The 17615-nt window shown below is 55.6% G+C and overlaps 1 protein-coding gene across 6 annotated transcripts in view; it reads right to left on the bottom strand.

The window, feature by feature from the left end:
• Nucleotides 1–10909: 10909 nt before the first annotated feature.
• The window catches only part of TBC1D16 (TBC1 domain family member 16), a 90624-nt gene continuing 83918 nt past the window's right edge, over nucleotides 10910–17615 (bottom strand). For all 6 annotated transcript variants that reach the window (XM_061144612.1, XM_061144617.1, XM_061144616.1 and 3 more), the window contains 2 exons: nucleotides 17076–17222; nucleotides 10910–16269 (listed from right to left, as the gene is read on the bottom strand). In XM_061144612.1, coding sequence (XP_061000595.1) covers nucleotides 16021–16269; nucleotides 17076–17222 — 396 coding nt within the window. In that variant the 3' untranslated portion in view covers nucleotides 10910–16020. The remainder of the gene's footprint in view (nucleotides 16270–17075; nucleotides 17223–17615) is intronic.

Here is a 17615-nt window from a genome sequence, read left to right as displayed (position 1 = left end):
CTTTTCATTGAATTTGAAACAAGTGTGAGAGGTGGGTATTGTTACTGTCCACATTCTACAGGTGAGCAGAATGAGGCTCAGAGAAGCTGAGCAATTTGCCCAGTCACACAGCGAGAGATATTGGATTGGAACCAAAGGTCTCTCGGTACACAGAGGATTCCAGAGAGCAGCGAGAATGTTCTCAGACTCCACCCTGTGCACCCCGCAGTGACCTGCTGGGCTGGCCTCTACGTCTGGGATCTAATCTTATCGCTCCATCAGCACTTGTCACGGCCTCTTTTATGGTCTGTGTACTCTGACATGCGTTCATATTGGTACTGACGTGCCTTCATTCTGGCAATATTTGCTGAGCGTCAGGGAGGGGCCCTTGTTTATTAATTTATTATCTTCAAAGACCACGAGGCTGCTGTTGGCCAGGCTCCATGCTGAATGTGGGGGTCTCGGGGCCATGCCAGTGACCCACTGCTGAGGGTGAGGATCCCAGTGGGAAGTCCAGGGCCTAGAGGGTGGGGGTGAAGGAGCCAGCTCCGGGAAGTAGAACCAGTGTCCTGGTTGCTGGCACTCAAGTTCAGAGAGTTCATGTGATGTGCCCACATTCCCACAGCTGGATGCAAGAATGTGGATCCCATCCACTCTTTTACTCAAAGTCCAAATTAGGGGAGACCCATGTTGCCTAGAAATGGGGCTCTGGGAGCCCCCACAAAAGACGGCCTCAGAGCCAAAGCTGGTACCCCTGGAAACCCAGTCTCTCTTTGCTCTCCTTTTCATGGGGATCAGAGCCTGAAGATCTGGGGTGCTGTGGGGTCACAGCGGTTGGGGGAAGTGGCCCCTGCTGTTGGGGGCATGCGGGACAGTTAGGCTGGGCCTTGATGCCCAGCTGGGAGGAGGTGAGAGCAGTTCAATGCCCCCTTGCATCACCTGGTCCAGCTTTGGCTCCCCAGGCATGCTCTGATCCAGGAGCCCTGCATCAGTGGCCCCAGAGAAGGGGCGGGGGTGGACAGGACAGATTCGGCAGGCCTGGCCTGGGGGCCTCCAAGGACTCACTAGTGGCTGGTTCTTGTCTAACAAGGGTGAAGCATTGTGTGGTCACACCAGCTCAGCACTTTGGAAAGTCAGTAAGTCTGTGGATTTAAGATCTAAGCTTGCAGATGTAGAGAGGTTCTACTTCTGTTGTTTCCAGGATAGAAAAGCAGGGGTGGGGTGAGAAGAAAAGAACCCCAGGGAGTCTTGGGTGCCAGATACTCCCTCCCTGTACCTCCCTGGGGAGAAGGGTGGGTACTTCCATGCAGCCTCAAAGGTCAGCGTGGGTGGGAGGAGGAGGGAGGGGCAGTGAGGGAGCACCAGGCTTTAGTGGGGAGCAGCCCCCTTAGAGGGCAGGGGTGGGGCATTCACTCTGAGGTGCCAAGGGACCTTCAAACAGATAGTGTTAGTCATTCAGTCGTGTCTGACTCTTTGTGACCGCATGGACTGTAGCCCACCAGGCTCTGTCCATGGAATTCTCCAGGCAAAAATACTGGAGTGGGTTGCCATTTCCCTCTCCAGGGGACCTTCGCAAGCCAGGGATCAAACACAGTTCTCCCGCACTGCAGGCAGACTTTACCCGCTGAGCCACCAGGGAAGCCCCTCAAACAAACAGATAGGGCTTCCCCCATTTCCCTGCACAGCTGGGAGGGGTCCAGGCCCCCTTGGTTTTAAGTCCCCACGTGATTCTCATGTCTGGTCAGGGTGAGGACCCCACAGAATGACATGACCAGGGAGCACAATCACCTTTCCTGTGTTCTGATCCTGAAACCCTGGTATTAATACCTCCTGGCACCCAGGATGCAGGATCGCTTAAAGGCAGGTGTGCGTGCCTCTGTTCCCGGATGGCTGGAAGAGGTGACTCTGGGCAGCTGAGCCACTTTGTGGGAGGGATGCAGGATGCAGGCATCTTCCAGAGTGCAGAAGCTGCACCCTCCATCATGGCCCTCCGGCCCCCAGTCTCACACACATCACTTTCCCTGGGCCCTTGTACCATCAGTGGAGCTTGTCTCGCTCCCTAAACATTCTCTGTGATTTTTGTGATGACCACCTCTCAGGCTGGCCCAGGTCTCTTTCTTCCTGGCCCCAGACAATGGACACAGCGGACCTGACAGTGTCCTACATGGGCAGGGGCCAGTCCCCCTGAAGCAGCCCTATGAGTGCGGAACAAGTAGGCAGGAGGAGGAAAGGGGTGCAGAGTGCTGTGAAGGGCCCACCCCACTGGTTCTGAATCTGCCTGTGACTCTTCCAGCAGTTCCCCTCCCTCAGCCTATTTCTCCTGGAAGCCCATCCTCTACCTGGACCGGGGAACAGATGCTCAATGCATGGTAGCTTCTATTCTCCCCTGGAGGAGGGCACTAAGAGCTCCATTTTTTTTGGCCGTGCTGGGTCTTCGTTTTGGTGCACAGGCTCCTCTAGTTGTGGCTCATGGGCTAACAAGTTGCAGGGCATGGACTTACTTGCTCCACGGCACGTGGGATCTTAGTTCCTCAACCAGGTCGAACCCACATCCCCTGCATTGGAAGGCAGATAAAGAGCCCCATTTTGCAGCTGAGTTGTCAACCTGGGGAGACTAGGACAGAGCCCAAAGCTTACTCTCCCCCACTCCCCATTGCACTCCTTGAGCAAAGGTCTGGGCTGGACCCTGCAGTGGGGGAGAGGCAGGGCCTCTGTTACTTCAGAATCAACGCCCTGTAGCCCTGCCCTTCCCCATTTCTGCCCCCAGAGGAGAAGCTCCCACCTGGCCTCGCTTCCCCTTTTTCTAAGGGACCGCCTTCCCTGCCTCAAGGGAGACTCAGACACTAGCGGCTCCTCCTTCCATCCCAGAGCTGCTCCATTCTGCCCCCACCTCCTCCTCTACCTTAGAACCAAGCCCAGGGTGCATCTGACTCAGGTCATTCTACCCTGTGGGCTCCCAGCTGGGCAGACAGCACAATATGCGTTTCTTACCAGCCTGCGGGGGGTGGAGCTCCGGGAGCTGGCTCCTGGGTGCATCTCCTGGCAGCCTGGGTCTGGGTGACCTTGGCTCCTCCCTGCTGGGTGCTGGGGTCCCAGTGGAAGGGGTGAGGCAGTGTGAAGCCGGTAAGCCCCTAGAGGGGGTGAAGACTTGCGTTCTCTGGCCGGGTATCACACACCAACCTTCTGCCCCCAGACAGAGGCCCAGAGAGGGGAGGCATCATGCTTGGGGTCACGCAGCAATGCCAGCTCACACGTCCTACCTGTCATTCCCTGGGTGGGAGTGAGGGAAAAACCAGGGAGAATAGGGGCAGCTCAGTTCAGAGTCAAGTAAACTGAGACTCAAGGTGCCCACTTGAGTGCTCAGATGTCCCCTCCCTTGGAGAAGGATGGCCCCAAGCCCTTGGCCAGAGACTGTCCAAGCACAGGGAAAAGAGAATCAGAAAGGCCTGGGCACCAGTCCTGCCTCTGCCATCTACTGGCTGGGTGACCTTGGGCCAATTACTTAACCTCTCTGTTTTCTCCTCTAGGAAATAGGATAAACCCAGCACTGGCCCCATCTGGCTGCGTCATGTATTGAGTGCTATAGTGGATGGAAAGGGCCCTGCAGGGTCAGCGTCCCAAACAACCCCCTCCCTGGTATTCACTGGCCTCCCCCTCAGGCCTGCCTAGTCTGCATAGACGTCCCAAGGCTCCTGGCTAAAGAGCAGCTTCTTTGGACAGGTAGTGAGCTCTCCACCTTGGGGGGTATTCCGGATGACAGGACATGACTGGGAGGATGGAGCCCCTGTCTGGAGTGGTACTGGATGAAGTAACCCCTTCTCTTCCTGGGCCTCCCCAATGTGGCCTCCTCCCAGCCAGGCAGACAGTCAGTGGTGACCCACCTCTCCCAGGGGCTTCTGCTGCAGACAGTCTTAGAGGGAAAGAGGGGCCTGGAAAGAGAGATCTGTTTACCCTGAATACAGAATAAAGTGCCAGCGATGCTGCTGTTCAGGTCCAAGAGCTGTGCAACCTGCCGGGACAGGCCATCCATCTGTCTGTCAGGGCTGGGGCCAGGGGCCGGGGAGGGTGGGGGCTGGGCTGCCGGACGGCAGGGCCCAGGAGGGATCTCAACTCCCAAGTTGATGAAGGGCGAAGCGAGCCATTAACTCACACAGGGGGCCCTAATGAATCTTGATTTTCAGAGAAAATGGGCCCTGGGAGCTTGTGAATCCCATGACAAGGGACCCACCAGGCAGACAGACATTGCCAAGCAGGCCGGGCTCTGGGGTTGTGGCACGGAGCCCCTCTGGCCCTGGGGTGAGGGCTTTGTCTGAGGTAAGAATAGGCAGCTCTCAGGGATGAGTTAGGACCCTGCTGGGGAGGTCAGGTCTTCATTACTGAGAGGTCCCCGTGCCCCCACCAGGGAAACCCAGGTACCCAGGGAGCCCTTCTGAGGCCCGAAGTTGCCTTTTCTTGGCCTTTGGAGGAGGGTGGGGGACACGGGGTACTTGTTCAGGTTTTGTCAAGAGAGACCATTGGCTGGACGCAGAAAGATGGGGAGCTGAGGAGCTGAGGGTGAAGGCGCTGGGATGAGGGGGCGGCCAGGTGCCCTAGCCTCCAGATGGCGCTCAGGGCTGGTGCTTGGGAGTGACAGGCCAGGGCCGTGTGGGCGGGGGCACTCGGAGGGCACAGGAGCCAGGCGCCCGCCCTTCCAAAGGTCATGTCCTGCCCGAGCTGCCCTGGGTGGGCGGCTGTGGGGAGGGGGGCGAATTTCATCTCTGTCTTAGGGTCCTCTCGGGAGCTCACTGTGTGTCCTCTTCCGGCGCATGTGTTTCACCGGGAGTGATTCCTTAGTAAAGCTGCCAGCTTGCATGGTGCCCTTTTAATTAGATTTTCCCAAATTCCCTCTGTCACCGGGTTATTAATATTTATCTGGAGCACACCTGATATGATTAGATGAGTGGGCCCGGGAGGGCTGGAGGGGGCTGCCCCCCTTCTCCCTTCCCTCCTGCACTTCCCTCTCCCTCATTCTACCCCAGTCTCCTGCCCCAGTGCCCCCTCCATGCCCTGAGTCCCCTCCCTCTCGAAGCCCCAGCTACTATCCTGTCCTGTGTGCCTCTCTCCCTTGGTGCCTCTCCCTGTCCCCAGCATGGGCAGAAACCCATCCACACAGTGGCCCCTGAGGCGTGTGCCAGGTGTAAGACAGGACTCCCACTCGGAGAAAAGGTCCGCTGGGTGTGAAATCAAAAGCCTTTTTGCAGGAAATGGGATGGATCTGAGCGATGCTGGCCCTCTTCCTGGGGAAATGGGAATTAGTGCTGAGGATTATTTTTGAGGATTCGGGGACTGTGCCCACACTCGCCACCTTCTGACCAGACCGTGGTGGGGCCCCAAGTGTGGGAACCCTCGCTCCCCAGGCCTCTTGTGGCAGGGCAGGGATGGGAGCATCCACCAGCCTCCCTCCCTCCTGGAAGACCAGTTCCTGGTGAGAAGCCCTGGGTTTGCAGAGACGCCACTGTGCTGCTGAATCCCTCAGCCAAGTCTGTGTCTGGACACAGCAGGACAGCTGAGAACAGGAGTGGGGACCCATGCAGCCGACCCATGCAGCCCACCTCCAGCCTCATGCAACCTACCTGGTGCCCCCAGGCCTCGGGGGCAGGGTATACCCAGCACGCCTCCACCCAAACTTTGGAACCTGCTTTCTGGAAAGGAAAACCTGCTGGGGAGTTCAGTCCCATCCAGGCTTTTGCAGTCTCTTAGGTGCCCAAATTAACCAGGGCAGGAGCCACAGGAGTTGTACCTATCAACTGGTGGGACATTTTCTGGTGGGGTGTCCCCTTTAATAGAAGCCACATTCTGTGGGCTCAGCACCTCACTCTACAAGCAGACTGTGGTGTTCTGGGTCAGTTTCAGGCTTGTGATGGGAGTTGAGGTCTGTGCAAGGATCCAGAAGACCAGGCTGGTTTGGTGAACCATTTCAGACCCTGGGGGCCTCACCCTATTTTGGCGACCCAGTAAGCTCTTTGGGGCTGGCCTGGTGACTGCACTCTGGTCCAGTGGGTTGAGGGGCAGTGGTCTTTTTGGTAAGACCCCTTACTTCCAGCATCCTTCAACCACTCCATGGGGGAGGGTGCTGATGCAGAGGGCTGCGGAGCGGTTGGGAGAAGCTGCAGGCCAGAAGTCAGGGAGTAGGGGACCAACTCCCAGCCTTGCTGTGTTCTCCTACCTGCCAGCTCACACCTGTGAGGGCAGTGCCTCTTCCTACCTGAACTAGCCTGAGTCAAGTTCCTGGATCTCACCCTCCTGAACCACTCCCCCGCCCCCACCACCAATAGCTCTGAAGTTGCATTCCAGGAAACTGGGGAAGAGCTGAGCTCTATCTCACCCCATTTTGAAGCCAGCAGTTCACCTCCACTGGAAATGCCCTCACCCCCACGTCCCTGATCACTGGACACCTCCCACCTCCTCCTTGCCACTCTGCTTCAGGCTGCTGACTCTGAGCCCTAAAAGTTCACTGCTATTTATCAGCACGGCTCAGGCAGTCACGTGGCCCCATGGAGCAGTAAGACCAAGAACGGGGGCGGGGAACTCCCATCTAAATTAATCATTTGACAGAACCTGGGGATTTATCAGAAAGCCCAAAGGATGCTTGGGCTTTGGAGAAAGGCAGAATGTTCCTGGAAATGGAGCGGACCCTGCCTTTTGGGTAGATGGGTGGGATTCCCCCAGAGGACATCTGCCCAGAGGTCTGAGGGTCCCCGGGACGTTTTTCTTCTAAAAGTTCTAAAGTTTTCCAACAGGGACGAGAGGTGGGCATAACAGAGGGCAGGGCCTGGATACCTGAGAGGCCTGGGAGGACTGTGATCACAGGGTAATGCCGTCCACCTCCCACCCCCTCCCACACTGTGTATGCTCTTCGTTGGTTCTTTGTCCCAGCTGGTTGCTTTAAGTACACTTGGATTTCCTTTACAGAAGGACACTGAGACCCCACAGAAAGCAGGCTCCCAGCTGAGCTTAGACGAAAGGCCAGAATGCTCCACTCATTCACAGTCCCTGTACTTATGCACCTTGGACAGAGAGAGGAACCCTGCGAGTGAGGGGCTTCTCCCACGAAGGGCGAGTCCACACCAAGCATCCTGGAGGGCAGAGGGGATGGGACATCAAGAGGTTGGTGACTTGAGAGTGAGCTCCTGGCTTCCCTTGTGGCTCAGCTAGTAAAGAATCCACCTGCAACACGGGAGACCTGGGTTTGATCCCTGGGTTGGGAAGATCCCTAGGAGAAGGGAAAGGCTACCCACTCCAGTATTCTGGTCTGGAGAATTCCATGGACTGTTTAGTCCACTGGGTCACAAAGAGTCGGACACAACTGAGCGACTTTCATTTTCACTTTCCTGATGCCCAGCCCTTCAGCACTGCCTCCTGTGACCACAGGTGGTTCTGCCCAGCTCTTCCCACCAGAAAAGTGGAGAGTACCTAGTTGGCATTCTTGTCACTAAGTCATAAACTCTTGATAACATTTACTATCCTTCAGTCTTGATTTTAGACAGGGTCCCGTCCTCTACCCTTTGAGGTCTGTTTAGTCTTTTGTTGTGCTCTCAGAATCTTCTACCCATCCCCCTGTAGCTGGTGTCAACAGGCATTGGCCATAGCTCTCCAGTGAACTGATCCAAAGCTCTAACATCTTATTCCAGAAGGCTTCCTGGCCCTTGTCCATTGCTGTATTCTTCTCTTAGGCTTTAAAATTGCCAGGCTGTTTTGCTCACTCATCATAAACTCGTGGCCACTAGGACCCTCAGTGTCTTTTTCTGTTGTGCTTACTCATGGACAGGAGTCAATGAACTCAGTGAACTGTGTGTCTGGTCCCTGGTGAAGGTTTCCCACTTTGTTGAACTGCACATATCTCCTGTTGGTTGAGGGGATTTTGAACCTGCTTCTTCCTCCTGAGGGGCTGCTATACCCAGCCTGTGGCACCATCCCACTGTTGCACCATGTTAATTTCAGCATCCAAATGTCCATTTAGAAAATCATTAAGCAATCCTCTCTAATAACTCAAAATATAAAGTGCTTTCTTTTGTTCATTGTCAAATTGCTGATGAAAGAGCTTGTGGCATTTGACCTATCACAGCAGATATATTATCATATTCGGAGAATAATGGCCTATTTTCAAACTACTTTGTCTAAATCACACGTACATGCCCCAGGAGCCCAGAGATCTGGTTGCTCTCCTGAGATGCAGAGAGAGGAGGGCCTCACCTGTGAGGGAGGGGATAGACTGATGATGAGGGATGACTTTGGGGTGTCCTATGGCCAGTATCTGAATGTGGTCCATGAAGCCACTGGCAGGTGTCCTCCAGTCTGCAGAGAGCATGACAGTGACTGGGTGGAACCCTCCCGGATGGCTGTGAGGAGGTGGGGGGTGGTAATGAAGACACATTTGCTTCAATGGTGAGATCACTCGTGCACCCTGATAACTCGTAGAGATGATTGGGACCCTGATCTCACTGTAATTTTTCTTCCAAGGGTCTCCCAGGCTTGTCAAGCCCTGGTGCTCCAGGTTTCTGCTGAGTGGTGGGAAGGAGCCTGCAGCCAGCCTCCTGTGAGTTCTGTTCTAGAAGCCAGTGCTCCTTCACATGGAACTCTGCCCAATGTTATATGCCAGCCTGGATGGGAGGGGAGTTTGGTAGAGAATGGATCCATGTATATGTAGAGCTGAGTCCCTTCACTGTTCACCTGAAACCATCACAACATTGTTGATTGGTTATACCCCAATACAAAATGTTTTTGGTGTTAAGAGCCAGTGCTATAACTGAACCGGGGAGGAGGAGGGCTGGCTGAGACCTCCTGGCTGTGTGTGCATGTGTGTGTGTGTGTGTGTGTGTGTGTGTGTGTGTGGTAGTGGCTTCCCAGCGCAGGGACAAAGGGGGATAGAGATGCAGTGTGCCTGAGCATTAGGGTCCAACTAAAGGAAAGAGCCAGACCTCACGGACTCCCTGGGTTTGGACAGAGGGTGTCTCAGTGGCAACGTTAGGCCAAGAGCAGACAGCCCCTTGCACGTTTTGTGTGGGATTGCTCCCACCCTTGGCCATGAAATGTCCTCAGGTGGGTGCTGGGGGTAAGGAGAGACATCAATAATAACTGAGACTGAACTGGGTTGATAGGGCTCATAATGGGATTCAACTTGACTGAAAGAAAATCATGTCAGTGACATTTCTGGGTCTCTGAAGCCAAAGGCCACTCTGACCTGGGGAGTTCAGGGTTTACCCTGGGGGTCCCAAAGGTGCAGACATTGAGTGGCTTCTCCCAGGGCTGGCAAGGCGGTTATGCTCATGGAGGGTTTGAAGTGTACATACCGCTGCCCTGGAAACCCCAGTGACCTGGTGTGCTCGACCTTGGGGCCCTGGAGCAGGTCCTGGGACAATGGTACCAGTCTCCCTGGTGGGGTTCGCTGAACACTTGCTGAACAGATGCATGGAGGCATGATGGGATTAGAGGGTGCACAGGATGCTATCTCTGAAGTGAATGGACCCCAGGGGAGTTTCTGCCGCCAGCAGCAATGTAAAGACTGCCAGTCATGCAGATTGCCCATCCGTGCTGCAACAGACAAGTTATTCCCAGGCGCACTGAAATCCTCAGGACCGCAGGACAACAGAGGCTAGGCCATTCCAGAGGCTGCCCTGAAGAGTCTGGCTCTCGGGTGGCACATCTCTGTGGCCATGACTACATGGCTGTTATTTCAGGGAGAATTAGAGCAGAACAAACACCTGATGGAGCTCCTGGCTGGAGCAGACCCAGGGTGTCAGCGGCCAGACAGGTTTGAAAGGCCATGGCCCAAGGCGGTGGGTGGGGGTGGGGACCACAATGGGCCTCTTGCAGGGCTGCTCTGTGGGTTTGGGACCACCCCTTTCTGAGGACAAACTGACCCACAGCCATGCCCTGGAGGGTGGTGATGGTAGGACTGTTGGTGCCCCTGAACTCCAAGCTCCCTCTCTGTCTGCACTCGGCCATCAGCTGTGACTTCAGATCCCAGGTTAGAACCGGACATGAGGGAGAAGTGGCACCTCCCATCCCCCAAAGGTTTCTCTAAGTGGAGCCACCAGCCATGCACGGCAGCTGAAGCATCACCTGGGCCTGCTGCCCCTCCTGGCTGTTTGGTCAGCGAGCCTCAGGCAGGGGTATGCCTGCAGAGAAGGGGTGATGAAGCTCTCTGTGGTCTCAGCCAAGGGCAGGGGGGTGGAGGGTGAGACAGACCCTGAAGACACAAGACCCTTGGTGGTGCCAACGTTCAGGATGGTGGTACATAAGCCCTCCTCCCCTCTCAGGCAAAAGGACAGAAAGGCACATAGAAAACCACAGAAAATGTTCGCAACTCCCTAGGCACTGTGTTGGGGCCCAGAGCCCGCAACCCACAAGCACGCTCTAGAACCAGATGGGCCCCCACCCCCTTGCTCACCTCCCTGTAATCCCTGGGGCATGTTCCCTGCAGTAGGGCTCCAGGGCATGGAGATGAGAGAAGCCCCATGCCTGAATCCCACCCTTAACAAGGTCAAATTCATCTTCTTTGCCTCCGCCAAAAGTTTACAAATGCAAGACTCTGGCTTTTCCTGGAATTGGAGGCCTAGCAGCTACTTCTCAATAAAACGCTGTGTGTTTCCAGGTGCAGGGGCCGGTCTCAGAGCCCCCAATTACTGGGGTTCATGGGCGCTTGCCCATTAACTCTCCATCAGGGAGGCAAGCAGCTGCTCCCCTCTAGCAGGCCAAACGCCTGTCCCCTTCAGATGCCTGATGGACCCCTGGGCCACTGGCCAGGCTCCCCAGAGCAGGGCCTGACACTGGCCAGCCCTCCGGCCTTCCTTACTCTTCCATGGGGGCCCTCTTCACTCAGCACCAGAACCTGCCACATTTGGACCTAACAAACCTTGTCAGACCTCTTAGAGGCGCCGCAGAGCATATGTTTGTTGTCAGTATGATTTTATTTACTTTGCAGTGGGATCCACGAGAGCCGGAAGCACTGTAGGGGCTGGGGCCCCAGCGGTCAGAGTGGTCAGTCCCAAGCCTGGGGCAGCGGGCGATCACATTTAAAAAACAAAATAAAATACAGAGAACGAATTGCTTGCCACAGACATCAGTGATCTCTTGGTAATGGTGGAAATTTCTTTAAATTTTCCCAACAGAAACCCTGCCCTCTGACTAACCCAAGGTGCTGGAGAGAAGATGACCAAGTGACTTGATCTCTCAACCGGAAACATACTTTCCTACCTAGAAATTGAGCGCAATGTGTTTAACAGCCAGATGCCTGCAGCCTGTCTGCATGCCCGCTCTGCCCCCCAGAGGCCCAGGGACATCCCTCTCCATCTCTACAGCCTGTCTCAGAGGGCCACAGCCCCCTCCCCGCTCCCAGGCTCAAGTGGGTTTCACAGCCCCAGGGGAGGACCCTGAGGCCTGGGCCATGTCCTGATGCAGAGCTAGACACGCCGCACACAGACACGTCTCTCGGGGTCACCAAGGTCATGGCTCACGGTGGGTCTTCCCCGTGGCTGGAGTGAGGTGGCATGGGGTGAATTTCACAGAAGAGGCACAGAGGAGTCCCCCCAGCTGGGGACACGCAGTCAGGCAGACGTGTGGAAGGGAGGGGGTTTGCTGACTCCTGAAGCATGCCGCCTCTCGGCCAAGGCTGCAAGGCCAAGGTCAGTGGTCTCTTCCCTGAGATGATGAGGCCCCCGGGGCTGGGAAACCATCTTCATGACACCTTCACCTGGAGAGTTCCTGCGCTAGTCCTGTGAGGTGGGCTAAGCCAGAGGCAGTGTTTCCTTTCTACAGATGAAGGAACAGAGGCTCAGGGTGGGGGAGGTCATGCACCTGGAAAGGGTCAGAGACAGGACGGGAACCAGGGTCCTGACCCCTAGGTGAGTGTCTTCCTTCCACACAGCACTGCTCACCCTCAGTAGGGGAGCCCTGTTCTTAGGCTTCACAACTGTGGGGGCAGTTCCCTCTTCTGAGCCAGGGATGGCTGAGGACAGAATGCTTTCACTCGGAGGGAAGGCCTTGCAGCCTGGCTTAGAAAGCCAAGGCTAATCAGATCCTGGGCCATCTGGTTCCCCAGGATCTCCAGGGGAAGTGCCCAGGCTCAAGCCAGACCCACAGGCTCCCTCCCCTTGCTGTGGGTTCATGGCACAGCTCCCAGGCTGGCCACACCCCTGCACGTGTGTGTGGGATTTCCCGGGGACACTCCGCCTCCTTCCTCGGAGGCAGGGCAGCCTCTAGGGGCCTCTGCTGGGCAGACAAACTGGAAGAGGCTTCCTTCCCTCGGCAGGGTGAACCCAGGTCCTCCTGCCACCACCCAGTCTCCCTCTATTATAGCTGCCCCTTCCCAGCTATTTCTACCAAACAAGACACAGACGAGAGAGCTCAGAGGGACCTCACAAAACACCGGGGAGAGCCACAGAGGCCCCCCCACTACCATTCACAGATTTTGCCCCATTTCCGAATCAAAGGTCAGAGCTGGGGGACCTCTGCCAGCCACTTCTGCCCTCATTTCAGGACCAGCATCTTCATCCTGTCTAGCTGTCTGCCCCCAACAGGCTTTGACGGAAAACTCAAAGGTCCTGGATTCAAAAACCTCTGTCCTGCCTGACACTGTCCTGTCCAATCAAGACAACACAGTGCTGCCTGCTAATAGCGTCCAGACCATGGCTGCCAATGGAACTGCCCTTCTGGACTGCAGACCCTCCTCCTCTGCAGAGGTGGACTGGGCTGGAGGCGGGTCCTCCCCAGCCTGCCCATCCCTCCCTCTCTAATTGGCTCAAGAACACCGATTCCCTTGATTTGTGAGTTCCAAGTCTTCCCTGCTGGGACTTAAGTCAGAACCTTCTGGAATAGCACACTGTTCCCCTCTGCACTTAATCAGACCCCAATCCCACTGTTTCTCCAGCTTGTGCATCGCCCACCTTCATTCTGCCATTGTCTCCCCTTCCTTGGGAGGGTGAACCCCACACTTGGCTGGTGAGTCTGTGCCCCTCTGCCCTTTCCTGGCCAGCACGTGCGCATCAAAGGTGCCCTCTCTTCCCAGAGGCCCCGACGACACCAGGTAACGTCAGCACAGACATTAGCAGTGGGGAAACTTGTAAGTATGCGTGCACACGCACACCAGCCAATAACATTAAGTGTCATTTTTAAAAAATGGGTTAAATAAGCAGCATCGCGGAAGATGGCCGTGCCGGGCTGATTATCCCGAATTTGCACGTTCTCGTGGTGGGAAGGCTGGAAGTCTAATGACTGAATTATCACCCTAATGCCTTTTGCTGGCTGGGAATAATCCTGGGGCAACAGCTGCCGCAGGGTTTTTGGCTGGTTTCCTCTAATTGCATCCAGATTAAGGGAGCCGTATAAGGGCGGGCTTTCTTCATCCCTCTGGAGCAGCGGGACCTCACAGAGCCCATATACCCAGGTCTTCGGCTTTTTGAGGTCCTGGCTGCTCCACGAAGCCCAGACCACACTGGGTCCCAGCCCAGCACACAGAGTGCGAGGTGGGAGCAGTGAAGGCGGGGGTGGCACTTGGTACAAGGTCTTGGGGAGCTGTGAGGGTGAGGGGTTGTGGGAGCTGGGAGGTTCAGAATGAGTGCTCTCCACCCAGTACCCTCAAAGTAAGGGAACCCGGGACCCCTCTCCCTCCACCCCACCCAGCAGCCCAAAGGCACAAGGTATCAGAAAATGTGCAGATGCACTCTGGCTACAGAAGAAGGGAGGGGAGCATTCTTTTCCCCGCTTAGACATCTCCAGTCCCTTCAGGAGGAAGTCATGCCCCTGGTAAAAGGCGAGTTCCAAAACTGTTATCTGGACCAGGATTTTGTGGCGGTAATGGTAGACTGTTCCAGCTCCCTACCTGGCTCCTCACCCCTCCCTGAATCCCTAGCCCCTAGGCATGTGACTTCTCTTACTGCAGAGGAGGGTCCATTTCCCCACCCTTAGATGCTGAGTCTGGCCATGTGACTGGCTTTGGCCAATGGGATGATGAGCAGGGGTAGCATCTGTCAAGGCTTGGGAAGGTGCCTACACACTTCTGATTCTGCACCTTTGCCTTGGCCGGGACTGGCTTGTGGGAAGGATGCAAGAGGCATGGAGCAGAGCCACATCTGACCTCTACACACCTCTACATGTGTGAGCACCCTGTTGGGACTTAATAGCCCAACCCAGACCAGAACTGCCTAGCTGGAGCTGCTGCCCCACAGACCCAAGGGCTAGCTAAGTGCATGCTATTTGAGGCTGCCATGTTTGGGGGCTATTTGTTATGCAGCATTACTGTGGCAATGGGTAACTGATATGCCTGTTCATGGAGATGTGGTCTCTAGAGGAGGGTCAACACAGTGCCTGTGTAACTCAAGCCACCTCCATAATAGATCAGGAGCCATCCTCTGGATGGAAAGGCAATCCTCTTTTCCCAGAAGCTGAGCAGATGAGAAGTCTATCCAGCCTGGACCCTGCTGCTGGACTATAATGTTCGGTACCCCAAGATCTGGGCATTGATGGGGCTCCAGGACAGTCTCCCCAAAAGGCTCTTGGACAGAGGTGTCAGGAACCTGGAAGTACCAGTGTCAGTCTTCTGCCCGCTGGAGGACACGGGTTCATAGAGAAGCTGAGAAGGGAAGAGGCTGATAACTTCCTCCTTCCTGTTGATAAACAACTTTTTAAAGTGGCGCCATCCAGCAGCATCCACTCTGTGAGAAAAGCTGAGGGCAGGAAGAAGCCTTGGTTGGGCTGTGTCTCTGTGATGACTCTCAGCACTTCAAGGATTTTTCTCCCTAGAAGGATGTTCAGGAAGATTCAAGGAACAACGATTCCAGGCTCCTTGTTCCTGTCAGTTCAAGAGGGCGGCTTCCCGTGCAAATAGCTCCAGTCCTCTATGCTGGCTGGGAGTCTTCCTGTGTCCTTGTCTGTCCTCCTCTAAATCCCAGAAGGAGCAGCTAGGGAGGCTCTGGGAGCAGGGAGAGTGTGCTGGGAAGACCTGGTTCCCACACAGAAAGCAGGGGTGCCCTGAGTGACGGCTATTGTACAGTGGTTGCTCGCGCATCTGACCACCTGAGACGCTGACTTACAGAAGACCTGCAGTCACGGCAGAACGCAGACCCCGCAGGGAAGTGGGAGTGTTTCTGGCACTTTCAGCTGCCTTTGTCTCGGCTGGTCAGTTCACATTGTGTCCCTTCCCTCAAACACTGCAGATTCCCTTCAGAGAATTTTGCGTGCACACACACACATAAACACCTCGACCCATCCAACCCCAAGTTGGTCGCAGTATTTGGTGAAAATGGCCTTCAACACTGCCGAATGTAGACGATTCTTCAACTAAGGGAGAAGAATTCAACACTTCAACAGCCCGTACTCAGGCTCATGGGCAGCGTATTTCTTCACATACCAAGAGGATCAGATGTTGAAATGGACAGTATGAAAGCCCCCAGCCTTCTGCTTTTAAACCTTTCTACTCTGAAATCAGTGGGGCCTTTTTTTTTTTTTTTTGGCAGATGTCTTCACATCAGCTTTGCAGTTGTGGCTGGAGAAGCTGTGGAGTCTGATTCATTCAAAGAATGAAGCCTAATGAGGGGGTGTGCCCAGTTTGCAAAGATGTTTCTGGGCCTGGATGGGACCCTCTTGTTCTGGGCTCCCCAGTGCTGTCTCTCTCCTACTGTCTCTGTCTCTGCCTTTCCCAATGCCTGGCAATAGGACCCTTTGGTGGCTGATGAAGCTGGAGGAATTCCTGGGTTGTGTTGAGATCCATCAAAGGTGGGCAACACGAGAACCCAGCCAGCCTGCATCTCCAGGTAGGGTGGTTGTGCATCCTGGTCCTGCTGTTTGGGGAGCTGACTTTTCTCTGGGCAGCTGGCGGGTTTTATTTCTGGCACTTCCGGACTCCAATTTTGTCCTTAATACGAAAAGTTTCCCTTCATGTTGCTCAAGGGCATTTTCCTTCCATTTCTACCATCCTGTCCCCTCCACGCCCATCCCCACCCCCTCCCCCATGCTTGGGACCTGGCAGAGGTCCCCTCACCCCTCGTCCAGCGCAGGGAGCCCAACCTATCTGCGGAAACTAAAGCCTTCTCGGGGCGTCTTTGGACCCTTCCTGCCTTCTCTGGGGGGCTTGGGGGAAGGCGTCTCCACGGTACCCCCGTACGGGCAGCTTTCCGACCCTGGGTGCTGGCCCGTACACTCCACGGCAGGCATGTAACCGCTGTCCCACATGCCAGTCCCGCACAGCTTGCACAAGTCATGCAGGCTACAGGGGATCCGCGGCAAGAGGCGAAACTGGTACAGCAAACTCCTCGCCTGCAGACAGAGAGGACAGTGATGATGAGGGACAGCAGGCAGCTAGTGATCCAAGAGCAACAACAGTCAGCACCCGAAGGTGCTCCTTACGCCAGGTCAGGGCGAGGGCTCTGCCTGCCTCACCCCTTTCAACACCCTGATCCAGCTGAAGGCAGGGGCTATGAAGTTTCACAAGCCGCGCTCCCATGCAGCTCGACCCAGAGACGGCTCCCCTAACGGCCTTCATATGAAAGGTGAACAGGGCCCACCCTGTCCCTCCCTGGCTCAGCCTGGCCCCATGGCTCCACCTCTCTGCCCTGCAGGACTTCTTCAAGCCCTCTTCCTGCCCACTCCACCCCTGACCCCAGGCCCTCCTTGCTGCCCCTGGAAAACACCAGAAAGCTTTAAGAAGCAGGAGCCTGGGAAGTAGGGAGGTGGCAAAGGCCCCCTTTATCCCACTAACCTTGGATGAAAGGTTGGCCACCTCCCCTCCCTAAGCCTCCTGCTTAGTTTTCTCAGTTCTGGGCTATGAGTGAGGTGCCTCACGGTGGAGGACCTGTCTGTCAAAATGGGTAATCTGTTCCTTCCACGAGGAGAGGGGCCTCTTTTGTCAGCCTGATGGGTGCCCTGAGCAGATGCCATACATGCTGACCTTGGTGGGGAGCTCCCAGGATGGAGAGTGGGGGCGGGGCTCTGCATGTGGGCAGGAATCTACAAATGTGGGGGGTGGAACTTGTAGGGGGCCCTGTAGGGGTGGAGCTCTGGAAGTAGAGGTGGGGTTCTGTATAAGGGAGGGCAGGGCTGCATGTTGGGGGGGCCACACTCACCTTTCTGAGAACAAGCTCCCCATTCATGTGCATGGCCAGGTTTCCAAAGTGCAAAAGCATCTGGTCAGTGGCCAGCTGCTGCTCTATGACATCATCCCCGTAGATGGCCACGATGGCCACGCAGATGAAAAGGTGGAAGTAATCTGTCTGGGGGGTAAAGAGTGGGTTCAGATAAGGCCCCTGACCCAGCCCTGGGTCCTGACTGCCGGTAGAGGTGACAAGCAGAGCTGTGGGGTCAAGGGCTCCCAGGTGAGGCCATCTGGGTTCGTGTGGCCCTAGGCAAGCCTAGCAGCCTCCTCAGTTTCCCCACCTGCAAATGGGCCAGTGTCAGCACCTACATCCAAAGACTGCTGTGATGTGCAAAAGGGCAATGCTGGGGCCAGTCACCAACAGGTTGCTGGTCCCCTTTGGGGAGCCCTCTAGGAGCCTCTCCAGCACATGGGCAAAGAACATGCTCCTCTGAAGCCTGGCTACTACCCATTCTGGGGTCTTGAGAGATGATGACTCAGAACACGCTCTAGTGGGTGGTGGAACATGCTA

The sequence above is a fragment of the Dama dama genome, chromosome 5 (assembly GCF_033118175.1).
Source record: "Dama dama isolate Ldn47 chromosome 5, ASM3311817v1, whole genome shotgun sequence".
In the NCBI taxonomy this organism is placed as follows: Eukaryota; Metazoa; Chordata; class Mammalia; order Artiodactyla; family Cervidae; genus Dama; species Dama dama.
This window is presented reverse-complemented; position numbering and strand designations above follow the sequence as displayed.